General features: G+C 39.8%; 1 protein-coding gene and 1 long non-coding RNA gene across 4 annotated transcripts in view; one reads left to right on the top strand and one right to left on the bottom strand.

Annotated features, from left to right (window-relative positions):
- The window catches only part of dgkg (diacylglycerol kinase, gamma), a 166255-nt gene that overhangs the window by 15526 nt on the left and 132252 nt on the right, over window positions 1-18477 (top strand). For all 3 annotated transcript variants that reach the window (XM_014410488.4, XM_014410489.4, XM_014410487.4), the window contains exons 2-3: window positions 8431-8906; window positions 16149-16225. In XM_014410488.4, coding sequence (XP_014265974.1) covers window positions 8840-8906; window positions 16149-16225 — 144 coding nt within the window. In that variant the 5' untranslated portion in view covers window positions 8431-8839. The remainder of the gene's footprint in view (window positions 1-8430; window positions 8907-16148; window positions 16226-18477) is intronic.
- On the bottom strand, window positions 13475-14969 carry LOC143412944 (uncharacterized). Its single transcript, XR_013093459.1, has 2 exons — window positions 14837-14969; window positions 13475-14176 (listed from the first exon to the last, which is right to left on the bottom strand). It is a non-coding gene; the product is annotated as an uncharacterized LOC143412944 (long non-coding RNA).

The following is an 18477-nucleotide window of genomic DNA, read 5'->3' as shown; positions in this document are numbered from 1 at the left end:
GGTTATATTGGAAGATGACTGGACTAGAGTAATGATGCCAGTATTGAGACTGACAGAGTGAGAAGGCAATAGTCCTGTAAAGAGCAGAAAAGCAGCTGGACACTTAGAAAAGCAGGCAGAAGAGTGATTACACATCTTCCGTATTGAACTTACACATAAATTCATTTAAATTTCACGTGGTTCAGTCTTCGAGATCACCTTATCTTTCTCACTTTCTCACTCACTGGGTGGGGTTTAAAGGCTGTCAAATGGTAGGGCTTTCTGTTGTGGGTGGAAATGATAAACGTTTCCCCATTATAAACATTCACAAACAAGTTGAATTCAAGTGTGTCTACTGATATATAAGCTGAGCTCTTGTGTCAGAGTAGATCTGAGGAAAAATACAGTTTTAGAGTAAAAGAAATGAATTGCACCAAAAACACTCAATCCTCAGTTCAGTGAAACATAGGCTTTGTCTGCCTTTGTTTCATTAAAACATAGGCAGACAATGCAGCATTGCAGTATGAGCTACTACATAATGCAGGTGTGAACTGGAGCTAGAATGTGAGGTTTCTAAAGTGTTTTGGTAATCTACCGACCCAGTTATGACAGGATGTCTATATTTAGAAGTGCTTGGATCATGAAGATTATCTCAGTGCTGTAAGTGACTGATGTTTGACACAGAAAAAAGCTGCTGTCTCTATCCATTTAATCATATGGTCACACAGTCCTATGGCTTCCTGCAGCGGACAGGGAAAAATACTTTGTCTCAGAACATAGCTTCAGCTATCAAAACACTCTTCCTGTAGAAGGGGCCTTCCCAGTCCACAGTATCCTGTTTAGCCCTCTACAGTGGGGACGTCAGAAGCATGCTGCATGGCATTTGGCTTCCAGTTTTACACTGAAGTGCATTGCCTCACAATTTCTTAGTTGGAATTCTGATGACTGGACTATGAATCAACCTTCTGCTTTTATCCTGCAGACTCATCTCCATTTAGTCCTCTCTGCACATAATCATGTCCCTGTTTACACTCCCTTCCTTCTTCTGTCGTATCACTGAACTCATCATCACTATCCTAATTTGGCAGTGCTTCTCTCTCCACATGCTTAATATCTTGCAACATGTCCTGCTAGTGAATGCTGAGACATCAGACCGGAGTGGTACGTAGGTTCAGATTGAACGGTAATAAAATGGCACATATTCAACTTTCTGCTATCATAGTTTTAGTCGAGGAAATTTGGATGACTGTATTTCTTGTCTTTATTTTGTCATTCAAAGAAATAAATGAAACTATTATATGTTTAAACCATAGAGGTTCCCAACGCTAGCAAACATGATAAGTAACAGACTAATAAAATACTAGAATTTCACTCACTCGCACTCACAAACTGCTTGGATGGGTTGCACCACGGAGTAAGTCACATTATTTGTTACACAATTCCTTCAAAAATGTTCCAAAAGGCACCAAAACAAACAAAGTTGTAAGGGACAGTTTAACGTCAGACAGCCAGTCTGACGTTCAACTGTGGACGGATCTCTAAGTTTGATAATTAACCATATTTTGACCTAAAGAGGACATGTTATAGTCTTTGTTTTCATTATGTAAAATATTGCGATCAATAACTTCAAACCAGCTATTATTGACTGTCTCCATGCCAATGAGTAAGTGGATTTGTCTCAACTCTTAAAACCTCTTTACGTCAGAACAGTGTGGAGATGTTGCTCTCTAGCTGGTCTGTTCTAAAGATAACTGTTGTCAACCACAGACTGTCAGTTGAAAAATGCAGTGCAGCAGGCTGACAAATTTGTTTGATATAGGGAAAATTTCTTTACTAATACCAAAATAAGTCTATTATGGAAGATGTTGCTTGTAGTGCTGAATTTACAATGAATCATCTCTTATATCTGCTGCTTTTGGTTTCACTGAGCTTTATAGTGAGTTTCCGCTCACTGTTAAGCTGTCCAGCCCACAACTTCACTGTTTTGGTTCAGTCTCACCACCCACGCATTGTGGTTTGTGCAGAGTTTGCGATCCTCATGCGGCTTTAAAGGGTGGTTCCTTTCATTTTATGATAATGTAGCTTACACACATATGTCCAAACATTCTGAAGTGCTGTGCTATTCTTTAAAACACATCCATAAGTTTTGGTGGACCTTTTGTAGCACCACAGTGACAGAAGAGCTGCTGTAAGTGTAAATAAACAGAGCAGTGACATACAGTAATTATATGCAACTCTAAAAGCATTAAATGTTTACATGCATATTTGCCTCTTCCAAATTAAAGTGCCACCAACCTGGCAACAGTGTCAAAGGCTGCTATTCTACAGTAGCTAACATGTAGCATACGAACAATAAACAAGTCTCAAACCACATAGAAAACAACAAGGCGATACGGAAAATCAGGAAAACAAAGCCAGTGTAACAAAGCTTGATCCTTACTAGCCAAAAATTACTGGAGGAAAGGAAAGAGACGTCTGTGGATGTGTGCATTTGTCAGACCCAAAACCCATGCAGGGTGTCCCTCCAGGGGCTCTACAGCTGCTCTGGTGACCTTAGATAACCTGCTGAACCTCCATGGTGGTGATGTCTCATTCGTATGTCTTCCCTGCCATCTTTCGATGGTACTTTATGGGCCTACTCTGGTGACCACGTGTAAGATGACCTGTTTCACTACAATGCCTTTTTGTTGTCTGCCACCTAAATGCAACTTAAAAAACTATGTATCTGGTAAAGGTGCTATTGCTTTTTCCGGCATGCAGAATGAACATAATGTGCATGGAGGTGTAAATAACCCTTCTATTTTTCTTTGCAAAGCTCTATGAGTCACCGTCGCATTTTAAAACCACAGGCAACAGTTTTAATGCGGAGGCTCATACAGCTCAGCTCTGTTTTGACTGGCTTATTGAGAATGAATTAAAGACTGGAGGGACTCAGGAATACTTGCTTTATTTCATAAAAATATATATATCACTCTCTGAGAGAGAGGCATATACAAAGACTGACGTTACTCTCACATCCTAGTATATTTCCTGATTTTACACTAGGTATGTTAGGTCACTTTGTGAATTAAAAACCTCTGAGTGAAAAGACCAATTGTTGCTATGAAGATCTAAATCCCATAACTCCACCGAGGTTTGACTGGCTTTTTTATTGATACTTATGCAACATTAGCTTTTTGTGTCCTTGTCTTATGGATTTTTTTCTTAAAAGTCCAGCTGATGTTGAATCATTAAATTTCATTGCATTTTGTTAATTTGTTAAAAATAATTTTTTACAAACAAAAGTTTGTAAAATTCATTAATTTCTTTTTTTAATTTTTAATTTGCACCCACAAACAGTATTGAAAGTCTTTGCTGAGATATAATGGTCATTTAACCAGCCAGTATGGCAACAACAAGCTTCATGTAAAGTTGCCTCTGCTCATTATTTGCATATGGTTTACCAGTTGTAAACACCTGGTGGCCCAAACTGCATTCACTCTGTCAACTTCTGTAAAACAGAAAACACATTCATTTTTTTTTAAGTTTTTACTTTTAAATGGAATAAAATATGTTTTCAGGGTATACAGTGGTAACAGTAGTTATGAAAGCTAGTTTTAACTGCCAAAACAAGCCCAAAGACACTTCAGTCCAGCAGAATTTTATCCATTCAAAATCCAACTGTGGAGCAATTAATTACCATTATCAAGCTAACTTTAATAAACAAGCACTCTGATGTTCTTTATTCTGCATAATACACAGACTGGTATCCTTCAAGTAGTCCGCTGGACATGTCACTTTCCTTTTACTTTTCAATCGATTTTCCACCATCTAGTGCACCGCGTCTTCCCACTGGTGAACTCACTTCATTGTTTCTTTTGTTGTTATTTGATTGCTTCACGTTAATGTTCAAAATCACTAAAAACATTCACAGTAACCTAATAAAAAGCAGAATTACGCTGGTATTTCCAGGTAGAGTTAACTAATTTATGTAAGGCAGGAAAGCAGAAAACTAAAAGCACTAAAAGTAGTTGGAACAAGAAAGGGAAAAGTTAATGGAATAACTAAGAAACACAAACAAGACCGGAGAAAATGTACAAGCCAAAGAAAGAAGGAGAGATGAAAATATTTTTGGACGGTTGGCGCTTTTGTTTTCGTAGCAGCAGTGCAGAGGGAGCAACCTCAGTTTATGCCTAATTTAGGCATATACCCTTAAAATATAGGTCAATCTTACAATTGCTTAATATTATATTACAGACACAGTAGTAATTATTGTCTACTAGTATTTATCAGCACCTAGCAGTTAGACTGACTAGGCACTAGTTAAACCAATCCTTGAAGATATTTTGTGGTTCAGTAAACAATCTGCATGGTTTATATGTTCATGTGCAGTATCGATCCATGGCATGTAGTTACATCTGGTCATAGCAGCCATAGTGATTCCTGTTTCCCTCTTTGCCTCTCTTTGTCATGTACTCCTGTTACGTCACAGTTGCCAGGCAACCTCATGAGCAAAACAGAATCCCTCTCTGCTCAGAGGGGGAGGCCCACTACCCTTGATCTGCACGTGCTCTGTCTTTCAGTCATGGATTCACAGCATGTACATATAGACCTCCCCTTTGTTCCCTTCCCATTAGTAACATCAGTAAACATGCACAGCCTGTTACAGCATGCTGCTGGCTGTTTTCGCATGTAGTCCGGGAGTGAGGCGAGCACCTGATAGAGGACGAAGGGAGAATATTAAGGAATAAAGCATGACACAGTTTCCCTGTGATAATGTTTGGACTGAAGAGTCCTTTCTGTAAAACCCGAGCGAAATTAAAAAGGCCTTGTGTTGCTTCTGCAAACAAAACCTCCTAAAAGCAGCAGAGGTGTTTAAAGTATACACTATGTACTGCTGGGGGTGCAGGTTATGCCCACTGGATTTTTGCTGGGAAGTATTCCTTTAGGGCTTTTTGGCAGAAGGTATTTCTGACTGAAACACAGAACTAAGATAAGGTAATATAAAGGGCAGCAAAGCAAATATTCATACGAATAAATGTTTGACTGTTTGATTTTCAGTGCAAACTTTTAAATATCCTGAATATTATAATATACATACATACAGTGCATGTCACATTTTTATTTTGTGGTGTGTTTATAATAATTTCTGGTTATATCATTTCTGGTGTTTAGCTATTTATTTTGTATTTTTACCCTGTAATTTAATGTTTAAATATTTAGATAAAGGAATGTATAAAATATATAAAGAAAATAGAGTACTGACTCACAGTATTGCTATAAGGTGATTATTGACAAAAACTATTATGTTTCAGTGATATTTCACTTGGTTGCAACAGCAGGGAATACATGATGAACATTTGCATTTTTATGTTTGCGAACACAAGACCACATTGGAGTTTTAAATCGATACCACAGGTGCATCTACTGAAAATCTTTGGTAAGTTCAAATCTCAGTGATCTTGACCTCAAGATCAAGGTCCAAAGTCATGTTTTCTGAAAATCTTGTGAACACGATAACTTGAGAAAGAGGTGAAATGTAATTTTCCAGGACTAATTCAAAGCCTGGTGACCTCAAGATCAAGATCAAGATTTGAGGTCAAGTTTTCTGAAATTCATTAGGCGTGCCATGTATGCAGTTTAATGATGCATGACTATTACATTATCTACAAAGAAGCTGGGTTTAAACTGTAAAAGCTCTGCTATTTAGAGTCACTGGGTTACTAATCAAATCAGTCTTTTAGCACTGACTCATTCACAAAAATGCAAATACAGACATGAAACAGCTAAATTCCAAAACCAGTAGCCTATGTGTTGCAATCCTACATTACATTTATGTTTTCATCTATGATTTGGTAATTATGCTCGCTATAAATTTAGATAAGATAAAAACTACATTTAATAATGAATAATAATGGATTGGATTTATATAGCGCTTTTCAAGGCACCCAAAGCACTTTACAATACCACTATTCATTCACTCTCACATTCACACACTGCTGGAGGCAAGCTACGGTTGTAGCCACAGCTGCCCTGGGGCAGACTGACAGAAGCGAGGCTGCCATATCGCGCCATCGGCCCCTCTGGCCAACACCAGTAGGCAAGTAGGGTAAAGTGTCTTGCCCAAGGACACAATGACCAGGACAGAGAGCCCAGGGATCGAACCGGCGACCTTCCGGTTACAGATGTGATTCCCAACCCCCTGAGCCACGGTCGCCCCAATTTAGCTAAGTAAACATGCATAAATCATATATATATATGTGTTTAGCTTACGCATGTTTCCTCAGTCCTGGCTTTGATGGCAACTCAGACCTGACTTTTGCCTTTCAGGGTCACCAACCATTTTCATACTTGTCAGCCCACCTATACCATCTCACACCAGTATTTGACAGCATTTTTCATGCAAACTAGTGGTGACCGAAGCAATCTGCTAGAAACCAAAGCAATAACAGGGAGGTTTTTAGTGACATTACACACACACAAGAATTGTGTGAGAGCATACAGCATACAAATCACATCAGTGACATATTTACAGTGTAACTATTGTTTTGATATAAACAAGTGAATAACATCAAAACACAGCTGTGCTGAGCTGTATTTTTATGTTATTTAACTATACATTTTTACCTCTGTTGTTTGACTTGAGCATTACCCGTGTAGTAAATGTTTAGCACCCTAAAGTCCAAATACTATAGTAATTCCGAGTGCATTCTCTCTCAGTAGTTCACGGTGTCTCCAACTGGCTCAGATGTGAAGCAATGGCTAGAATCCCAAGTGCTTTTATGCTAATCAGAGCTTTGAAGGGTTACAAATAACAACCGTTTTCTAGCCATATTTCATTCAGTTGAGAATCATTTCTAAAAATAAGCTCTTGTTATTCCCTCGGTAAATTAGAGTTAGTCACCCGTGCTTTTATCTCTTCTCTTTTGGAACTACGTGTACTCCAACATCAGTCAAATAAATCCTCTCATTTCTAATTTACACAAAAAGCACAAGCACAGATTCTTCCAGGAGCCAAGATGGATAATATCTCCTTTTGTTTTTTACACTTTTACACTGGAAACCTCCAAGTTTTACCTCGTGCTTTGAGCTTCTGGTAAAGTTTCAGATGGTTCCATCAGTGAAAAGACTTTTTCTCAGCAGACTTTATGAAAGTATGATAGAAAGCAGAGGTGGCTGTACGCCATTCTAGTGGACTAAGTGGAATGCAGCCATCGTTGATGTTACAGAACACACCTGTGCTTTCTAATGTTACTATTAACATTAATAAAATACACATGAAATAAAAACAAGATGCTAAAAAAGGAGTAAACAAATAGAACTGTTTTTTTTTTTTGTTTTTTTTTTTGCTATACTATCTGTGGCCACTAGAAGAAATAGAAAGCTTTTGGGGTGGCTGTAGCTCAGGTAGTAGAGCGGGTCACCTACTCAAAAAAACCTTCGATAAAGTGCTTGTGTGAATGGGTGAATGCATGAGTTGTATTGAGTGCTTTAAGTGCTCAGTGAGAGTAGAAAAGCGCTATCTAAGAACCTTTCCATTTACCATTTACTTTAAGAAGGGCTCATATGCCAGCTCTTTTAATGTTAAAAATGTTTTAAATCACTACCTTGGAGCACATGCAGTTTTACACAAGTACCAATCATAATTTTTAGACTTATGGAACAATAAAATTGCTATGAAAATAGCTTCAAAATCTGGGGTTAGGTCTAAAGTGACCAAAACCCTGTTACAAACATGCTGCAGGTCATAGGGGATGAAAACCACGTTTATAGCAGGTCCAGTGCTGAAGTAGTGAACACTAAGAAGTGGAACTAGTTGATTATCAGCAAGTGAACCATTTAAATAAGACCATGGTGTTGTTCAGTTGTACACAAATTGCACTATCACGTCACATATATCCATTTTAGTAGTTTAATTGTCATCATGCTGAAAATCACAGAGCAAATAATTCTGTATTAAATGGCTATACTAGTATATAATAACAACTGTAATGCGACAAAACAACAAAGCTCAGGTTGGGCAGAGCTTTGCAAACATAATGTTAACAATATGATTCCAGCATTAAAAAATGAGCTGCTTGAGTCTACAGGGACTTTTCTTGTCGTGCACTTACAATGTATTTCCCACGGGAAATGTTCAGAAGACAAAAGGCTCCAAAAATGTATCTGCATCGTTTCAAATTTCCCAGGTCAGCTGTAGAAAAGTAATACATTTGTCACAAATAGGAAACTTTAAAGGCAGACTGGTGGTTTAATTTTGCAGCATTTCCCTCAGCTGTCCGCCCCTCACTTTTATAAATCGTTTTTTGTTCATACTTGTTGCTTCTTTTCCTCCTCCCATTCATTTCTCCGTTGTGCCTGCTAACATGAGGCTATCTACATATTTCATATCGAATCAGAGAAGCTTGATGATCAACTCAATAAATTTGTTTCTCTTTTCTCTCTTTTTCCTCTCCCTCTCTCTTTCTCCAGGACAAAAAAGGGATTTTTGATGTGGGCATGCTGAGAAAACTTGTGCCATCTTCCGGTGATCAGGATCAGTTAGCAGCCTTTGTGGACAGACTTCCCATTGGTCTCATTGCTTCAGTGGCTGAACTGGATCGAGTAGACTAAAATCCTATGCTATTTTATTTTGTGATTCAAAGGGACAAATTAAATATCCAGGGAGGGAAATATAAACATCGTCTTCCCTCCCCCACTGTTCATGTGGCCTCAGTTTTTTCAGCTTGCCCTCCTATGGTTCTCGTAAAGTAGGAGCGATGACATCCCAAAACCTCTTCTTCTCAGTCTTTTTACACAACGTGACCGAAGGATAGCCATCAGTTCCCACTGCAGCACTCGTGGACTGACACCAAGAGCTCAGCCCCTGGCTTCAGGCAGCATGGGAGACAGTAGCTGGGTGTGTCTGAGCCCGGCTGAGTTTAGCCAGCTGCAGCAGTACAGTGAATGTGAGTACCCATGTGACTTTGTCCGGAGATTTGTTTGCATGGCAGATTTAGGTACATATAATGAGGTTTGTCTGTATGTGTCTCCATTTGTGTATAGCACATTCATGTATGCATTAGATGTTACTCAAAAGCTTTGTTTGCCAGTCCAAATCATGCAGTCCTCCAGCAGCCTAAGCCTATTTTTAATTAGATAATTAGATGTTTATTTATGATAATGTGCACAACATTTCAAATTATGTATATTTACAGTTAAGTGATGTATCCATGCATGCGTTTAAATACTGCCTCCAGTGGTGAGAAAAGGGGTACTGGTTCTGTTTTAGCTAGAATTGCAAAGCCACTTTGGGGCCATGTCAAGAAGAGCATCTGTTGTAAAAATCTGCCACATAAAACATGTAGACCAGCCTGCTGTGGTGACCCCTCGTGGCAAGGAAGCAGCTGACATTGGGATCAGTATTTTATAGACATATATATGTCATATTTATACATAAAGCAATCGGAGGGATCCAAACACTGGCCCTTCAACCTGCTTGATTTGTATTGCATGACTGTTTGCCACTTATTAGCCTGCTGAATAAGCCTTGTGGCTATCTCTTCCCTCACTGTCAGCTGCATTTGTTAGTCAAAGGAGCATCTGTCTTCTTGCTCCTGCTGGATTGTGCGTGTCATTGTGAGTGATGAACAGAGTGTGATTCTCTCACGGAAGCTATTCCACCGAGGAATTACACAATCATGCATAAGTCATTGTCTTATAGACCCACACGAACAGCATGCAACATGTAAGATTCACCGGCTGATTGCAGAGCCATTAACCCCAATCTTTTCATGGTGATAATAGTAGGTGTTCCCCTAAAGATGATAGAAAAGTCATGCATAGGACTATTTTACTGTGTATGCTCTGATTTAAAGCTGTCACTGATGTTCTCATTGGAGTGGTATTAGGACTGTTTGAATCTCTATCTCTCCAAATACTGTATTATTAATTTAATATACAGCTGTACCTAAAACAGTGATGCACAAAGTGGCGTTTTTCAGTTTCAACAGGTGCACTAGAGGGGCAACAAGGAGACAACCCCCAAAACATAAATGGTTTTACAGGTGGAGCCCACTGACATTTTTCACTCCCTATCATTTTTGGCTGTTTTTTCCCCCACTAGTTTTGCATTTACTGTACCTAGGGTCAGTGTCACTACTGGTAGCATGAGGCGGTACCTGGACACCACCCAGGTTGGTAGTCCAACCTCTCCTAGATGACACATCACTATCTTTCATTGGCAGAAAGTTGGCTGTGTCTCCCAGCACAGCCTCAAAAGCATGGAGGAGATTCTAGGAGAGGCGGTTACTCTAGGAGGGCTAGAGTAGCTGAGCTGTAGAAGGTCCTCATCTATCACGTTACTGATATCTGCTCTTTTGTGCAAAGAGGAATAGGATGAGCACTTTCAGAGCAACAAAATTACCTCCAGCAGGCCACTGGTGTGAATATCTTAGACCAAAAAATCAGAAACTGACTTCATGAGGGCCTAATGTCCTCTTGTGGGCCCTGTGCTCACTGCCTTGTGTCGCATTCGCCACAGAATACTGAATTGGCATGTCCACCACTGATGCCATGTGCTTTTCACTGATGATTCATTCTGAGCACGTATGACAGACATGAAAGTTTTTGGAGAAGCCGTGGAGGAGGTTATGCTGCTGGTAACATGATGGCCTGCGGAGGCATATCCATGGAGGAATGCAAAGATCTCTACAGCACAGGCAATGCCACCCTGGTATATGGCTGAAATCCTTGAACTCATTATTGCTGCTTTTTAACTAAATACAGGGAGTGCAGAATTATTAGGCAAATGAGTATTTTGTCCACATCATCCTCTTCATGCATGTTGTCTTACTCCAAGCTGTATAGGCTCGAAAGCCTACTACCAATTAAGCATATTAGGTGATGTGCATCTCTGTAATGAAAAGGGGTGTGGTCTAATGACATCAACACCCTATATCAGGTGTGCATAATTATTAGGCAACGTCCTTTCCTTTGGCAAAATGGGTCAAAAGAAGGACTTGACAGGCTCAGAAAAGTCAAAAATAGTGAGATATCTTGCAGAGGGATGCAGCAGTCTCAACATTGCAAAGCTTCTGAAGCGTGATCATCGAACAATCAAGCGTTTCATTCAAAATAGTCAACAGGGTCGCAAGAAGCGTGTGGAAAAAGCAAGGCGCAAAATAACTGCCCATGAACTGAGAAAAGTCAAGCGTGCAGCTGCCAAGATGCCACTTGCCACCAGTTTGGCCATATTTCAGAGCTGCAACATCACTGGAGTGCCCAAAAGCACAAGGTGTGCAATACTCAGAGACATGGCCAAGGTAAGAAAGGCTGAAAGACGACCACCACTGAACAAGACACACAAGCTGAAACGTCAAGACTGGGCCAAGAAATATCTCAAGACTGATTTTTCTAAGGTTTTATGGACTGATGAAATGAGAGTGAGTCTTGATGGGCCAGATGGATGGGCCCGTGGCTGGATTGGTAAAGGGCAGAGAGCTCCAGTCCGACTCAGACGCCAGCAAGGTGGAGGTGGAGTACTGGTTTGGGCTGGTATCATCAAAGATGAGCTTGTGGGGCCTTTTCGGGTTGAGGATGGAGTCAAGCTCAACTCCCAGTCCTACTGCCAGTTTCTGGAAGACACCTTCTTCAAGCAGTGGTACAGGAAGAAGTCTGCATCCTTCAAGAAAAACATGATTTTCATGCAGCACAATGCTCCATCACACGCGTCCAAGTACTCCACAGCGTGGCTGGCAAGAAAGGGTATAAAAGAAGAAAAACTAATGACATGGCCACCTCGTTCACCTGATCTGAACCCCATTGAGAACCTGTGGTCCATCATCAAATGTGAGATTTACAAGGAGGGAAAACAGTACACCTCTCTGAACAGTGTCTGGGAGGCTGTGGTTGCTGCTGCACGCAATGTTGATGGTGAACAGATCAAAACACTGACAGAATCCATGGATGGCAGGCTTTTGAGTGTCCTTGCAAAGAAAGGTGGCTATATTGGTCGCTGATTTGTTTTTGTTTTGTTTTTGAATGTCAGAAATGTATATTTGTGAATGTGGAGATGTTATATTGGTTTCACTGGTAAAAATAAATAATTGAAATGGGTATATATTTGTTTTTTGTTAAGTTGCCTAATAATTATGCACAGTAATAGTCACCTGCACACACAGATATCCCCCTAAAATAGTTAAAACTAAAAACAAACTAAAAACTATTTCCAGAAACATTCAGCTTTGATATTAATGAGTTTTTTGGGTTCATTGAGAACATGGTTGTTGTTCAATAATAAAATTATTCCTCAAAAATACAACTTGCCTAATAATTCTGCACTCCCTGTAAATGTCATGATGGGAGGTAATGAGTTTTACTGGTTAACCTGCAAAATTCACCATTCTTTTGTTAGAAACCGTTTATGACATGTCTAGTGAATTACTCACACAGTGCAACTTACCCTACTGTAGCACACAGTTAGTGTTTGGCAGAGATATGGTGAATATGTATGGAGTTGGAGACGCAGTGGAGGGATTTGCATATATATCCATGCATACTCATTTAGAAAATAAACTCTTTAAGGCAGGAAGAGTTATTCCCATGGAAGAAACTTAATGACACATTACAGAGGAGGAACTTGCATGTTTTTAGAAACAATGCACTTTCTTACACTTAACATGTGGAAGAAGCACAGTGGATTAATGAAGCCACCTACACACACACACACACACACACAAAAACCCACCCTCCAAGCCCTCCTTTTTTCTTGCTGCGTCTGTGCTCCAGCAGGGTTTTTGACCTTGGCTGCCTTAGAGAAAAAATGTAGCGAGGAATACAATAATTTGAATGGGTGAGTGAACATTTTTGACAATATAGTGTATCAAAAATATTTTTGGCTGCTCTCTTGTTATCAAAAGCTCCAGATACTTTAATTTGGCAAGAATTTACCCCCTGTGCCTTTTGTGATACAGCTGCAAAGGGATTTGTGTCTCCTCACTAGATCGGGTATTTTAACCCACGTCTCACATTACCTGAGACTGTATCCTCATTCTCTGCATTTGTCTCCTTGTGTCACTCTAATCACAGCAGATATAGGAAACACTTCCATACTTCCATAACACTTTTTTCTTTCTTTTTTTTGCCTGTCCCGTTTGGCTCTTTTGCCATCAGAATTATTGTCTAAAGGCAAAGAAAGATGCCCAACAGATTTACTTCCATAACGCTGAGATTACCAGTGAAACTAGGCCTGGAGCAGATGGTAAATGGACTGATTCTTATATAGCACTTTTCTACTCTCAAATACTGAGCTTCAGTACAGATTCAGTTATTTATATGTCTTATCACCTTAAATCTTCACTCAAAGACAAGTATCTTTGACAGTGCATATATAGGTGTATCATATATATAAGAGACAAATGTTGTTCCTTCAGTATGCTGGCATTACTAAATTTGGCTCATTGCTTACATATATTTATAAAAAGAAAATGTACAAGCTGTGATAACTGTTTCTGATAAAATGAAGAGTAGACTGATATATGAAATATTCCTTTATTGGGTGAGAAAATCAGACCATGTCATAACTGCTTTCAGTCATACAGAATAGATATCAGAGCCTTAAACAGGCTGGCTTCTACTAAATGGGTCAAACTGGGCAGAAAGTATACAAACACATAACATCCTTATAGAATATGATGTAACACTATAGATCAACTTACCTCAGAATATATAAAGCATATAAACAATTACAGCAATATGATGCAACAAACACAGCAGTGCTACTGATCCAAAACACTCAAAGCTTCATAGAACTGAAACAAACATTTGTTTTTAGCTCCATTCTGCTGCTGATACATACTTTAGGTTTCTGAATATTACACTTGTTGCTGCCTTTCATAGTGTGTAACTTGAAGGCCCTGAGTACTTTCTCCCACACTGAAAACACTGGAATGATAAAATTATTTGAACATTACCTAATAAGACTGATTCAGGACAGACAATTAGTTATTTTAAACTTTTCTAGCAGTCCTTCACAAACAGGGAACGGTCTGTCTATTCTCTCCATCTGTCAGCTGCTGCTGGCTCTTCCTCCTCCTCTTCCTCACACACTGCTGAGTTTGTCCTGGTGGATCATCAGGGGTGCAAAGCCTCACAGATGATGTGCAGCAGTGGGTCCCTCAGTCTGTCCTCACTCTGGACACTTGCAGTTGTCACACATGGAAATCAAATGTGTGATAAGCTGCAGGATTCAAACACAAGTGTGACTTATAAACACATGTTCATACTTTTATTCCACAATCAGAGAAAAAGAAACAGAGAGCGAGTGCAGGACAGACAGACAGGTGACAGTCTCAGGTGTATACACTGCTACAAAACAGCACAAAAGAAGGAGGATTTAGTGTTTGTGTTATTACGAAACAAGAGGAGTTCCCAGATGGTACAGTGGACACATGTGTGACTCCTGCGATTAAAGCATCTTTCTTTCAGCTTAACGAATGAACCGTCAGCTGTTCAAACACACGTTAAAGTCCGTTTGGCTCGACACCACCGAACAGAGGCAGCAATATAACATAGCTAACATTAACAGTGCAGTGAATCCTCCTTGTGCTGTGATATTCAGGACTGCAAACCGAGCAGCATCACTGACTTTCAGCTTGTTGTGTTTGTGGATATATGACTGACTTTAATTATCCATAAAATCATCACATTCTCTGTAAGATTAAGGTCGACTATATATATATTTTTTAAAGTAAAGGCTTTAAAACCAAGTTAATTCTGAAAGTACAGACATCACTAATGTCACATAACTTTCCCGACATGTGGCCAACAATAATGGTTTAATGTTCTTCATTAAAAAAATATTTGCGCATAAATAAGTGACATAATATTCAGTACTTACTTCTGAAAGTTTACTCTTCCTCCGCTCCGCTTCCACCGTTTTTTTTCGGCAAAATTATCCACACCACCACCACACTATGAAGTCTGGGATATGTTGGGCCATGAAGGCTACACCGACCCATCCTTAAAATTCAGGGAAATTATGGACGCATTTCAGGGCCGCATTTCGAGCAGCCTTTGAATTGGGAAAGCCTTCTCTTGTCGCTGTGACGTAATCGGCCTTAAAATGCGGCCTTTAAGGCTGCAGACCCCAAATCCGGTCATTGGTACTTCCTGGCTTGTGTAGTTACTAGGTAACAAAAGCTCAACACTGCCCCTAGCGTCCTGGAGCACTTCCGTTGTGTTTTGGAATTTGCATGTGTTTTTGAGTTTGCAAGTGTTTTGGATTTTGCAAGTGTTTTGGAGTTTGTACGTGTTTTGGAGTTTGTACGTGTTTTTTAGTTTGTACGTGTTTTGGATTTTGCAAGTGTTTTGGAGTTTGTACGTGTTTTGGATTTTGCAAGTGTTTTGGAGTTTGTACGTGTTTTGGAGTTTGTACGTGTTTTGGAGTTTGCATGTGTTTTTTAGTTTGCAAGTGTTTTGGATTTTGCATGTGTTTTGGAGTTTGCATGTGTTCTTTAGTTTGCAAGTGTTTTGGAATTTGCAAGTGTTTTGGAGATTGTACGTGCTTTGTCTCTAGGGGCCACCGTACTCACGGAGTACTTAAAGCGCTGTATAAAACATGCCTAATTCACCCAATCACACCCACTTTATCTATACATAGTGCTTTCTATCGACATTCATACGCATTCATACTCTGATGGACGCATCGGAGAGCAAATTCGGGTTAATATCTTGCCCAAGGACACTTGACATGCAGACTGGAGGAGCCAGGGATCGAACCACCAACCTTCCGATCAGTAGGTGACCTGCTCTACCTCCTGAGCTACAGCCACCCTGTTGTGTATGTGTTGCGGTGATGGTGGTCCTGTGGTTTTCATGCACACATGTATATTTGGTCTTTCTAATTATTAGATAGATGGCTGTGGGATGAGGTCAGTATTCTGCACAAAGGCATTTAGTGTGTGCGTATAAAGGATTTGCATCAAAAAGTGAGAACTACGCAATGTCCCTTTCCCCTTTTAACAAGGCTGACTCACCAGCTTAACTGATCCAGAGCGCCTTCTTACAGATGAGAGTGTTTATCTGGGAATTTATTTATGAGTTGTATCATGTTTATTTATTTTTTGTATCCTCATTTTGGCTAAGATGTATGTGAGTCAAAGTAAAATACATTGCTCTGTGTTTACTCAGTTTTTCTCTTGCCTCTTCAGACTCCACAAAGAAGCTGAAGGATGTGCTGGAGGAGTTTCATGGTGGAGGAGTCCTTTCCAAATACAATCCAGAGCAGGTGTGTCTGCAGCACAATTCCCTGCTCCATTATTCTTCTTGCACTTTGATCTTTTTGTCCCTTTCTGCTTGATATTCTGACTCTTTCCTGCACACTAACAAAAACAGAATCAGCCTCATTATTCAGGTGCTTGTTAAGTTCCTCTAACTCAGGGTTCTATGAGTCTTCGAAATGCTTAGTCAGCCCCAAATTTAGGATGATTATCTGTGTTTAAACACAGCCCGAAATTCATCACTACCTGCCACCTGATGTCAGCAGATCAGCTCCCAGCTGTATTGTAGACTCCTGTGTCTGCGGCTTTTGGTGGAAAAATGTTTATATCATCGTCTGGGCTTTGAACAGCACTACTATATTTCTTAGGCAGTGGCGTGTCTAGAAAATTTTTGTTGGGGGGGCCAGGTAGCGGCACAGATTTGGAGAAGGGTGACAGATGTAATTGGCAGATAATGTTAAAAAAAAATCCTACCAACCGTTAGGTTGTAAAGTTTTTAGATACTGCGTTGATAAAGTACAAGAGATACAATCAGTGCTTTGTCAGTGTTTATTCAGCATTCAAGGACAGCAATATTTGCATAGTATTTTTACTGACATATAGTGCACATATGTTTTGGGCAAAAACATTTTTGAATATTAAAATTTTTATAACATTTTTAACAATTAGCCAATGCCAATGCAAAACTTTATCTGCCTATTAAAAAAAAGAAGACAATCTTCTCACAAACTGGTGTTTGATTTTGAAACAGGGAAAAAGTGGGGAAACAAATGAAAAGACTAACATTTGAATAAAACCTGAAAGCAAGTAAATACTTTCTATGCTGCCTCATGGTAAACTATGGTAATATTGATGTATAAAGAACAACACTAGCTGATGATAAATACAGTCAGCTGGCATGGTGACACTGCCAGTATTAACCTGCAGGGCTGGACTGGGACAAAAAAATCGGGCATTTTCACTACAGACCAGCCCACCAGGTATTAAAGCTATAAAGCCTTTGAATGAAAAGAAATGCTGTTGTGACAGTGATGCACAGTCTTTTTGGTATATGTATGATTTCTATACATTTTACGTCAGATAAAAACTTTGTTCGTAAGATTCAGATAATTATTTAATAAAAGCTAGATATTTTAAATGAGAATAAGAAAGAAAAGTATTTCTTTGTGCCCACCTTTCCCTGTTAATGCCCTACCTGGCCCCCTGGCAAAACTTTGCTAGACCCGCCCCTGCACAGTTACCAGCTGTCAGCTACATAAAAAAGGATCCTGGTGTTATTTATCTCTCAGAAACAGTTCATAACTTCCCTTCAACTCATTCATGTCACCTAAAAGGTAAACCTGTTTCTCCATCACCTGTTCAGCTCTGATGATTCAGTAAGGACATCTCCTGGTTTCATCTTTATGTTTCCCTCTCACCACATATCTAAACAGACATCATGACCAGCAGCTTTACAGCTGTGGCTCCAGCAAACATCAGCTGATACTAGAAATTAATATTAAATACATTCTAACAACAGCTGATCAAGCTTAAACGTGCTGCTGTTGTTTAGCACGACATCTGCTGGGTTCCTCTTTCTGGCGCAAAGTGGGCGATAAACAAACGCGAGAGAAAAGCCGATCAGCTGATCATTGATCAGTTTCATGATTGAAGTAGGAACAGGAGAGGGAGGGGGAGAGAATGAGAGAAGAAGAGGCAGCTGTGCAGCGTAATGACAGAATAAATCCAGCTTTGTGTCTTTTTTTCATTATAGCTAAAGTCCGGGACAAACTGCGTCTCTTCTCAGCTCAACACGAAACGTGTAATATTTTCTCTGAATGAGGGACCATTCCATTTTTTAAGGAGCCGTTGGCAACTCTACTAACTAACCTTATGAATAAAATAAAGTTCACTATCAGAAACATCATAGCACCCACCCAGCTGTATAGAAACTCCATCATGCTAGCTAGCACGCAGTACGAGTTATTGTAACTGACTGTAAAAAGTCAGCACAACAAAAATAAACTCCACCCAAACTTGGTTCATATCTGACCCAGATAGACTGCAGGTCATAACTTCTTACCTGACGTTCAGTTCACCTGACACTCGGACCGGTGGCCGCCTCGGGTCTCTGCTCCTCCTGCCTCCCCTTCCCTCATCCACCTGCTGGCCTCTGTGGAAGCCCCGCCATAGCCACCACCAAACAACTGAGTTATTTTTTACACATCGGCCAGCATCTGGCCAATCCACCACCTCTCACTGTTCATGCCTTTACAAAAAA

This window comes from Maylandia zebra, linkage group LG16 (assembly GCF_041146795.1).
Source record: "Maylandia zebra isolate NMK-2024a linkage group LG16, Mzebra_GT3a, whole genome shotgun sequence".
Lineage (NCBI taxonomy): Eukaryota > Metazoa > Chordata > Actinopteri > Cichliformes > Cichlidae > Maylandia > Maylandia zebra.
Note: the sequence above shows the minus strand (reverse complement) of the source record. Positions and strands in the feature narration are given on the sequence as shown.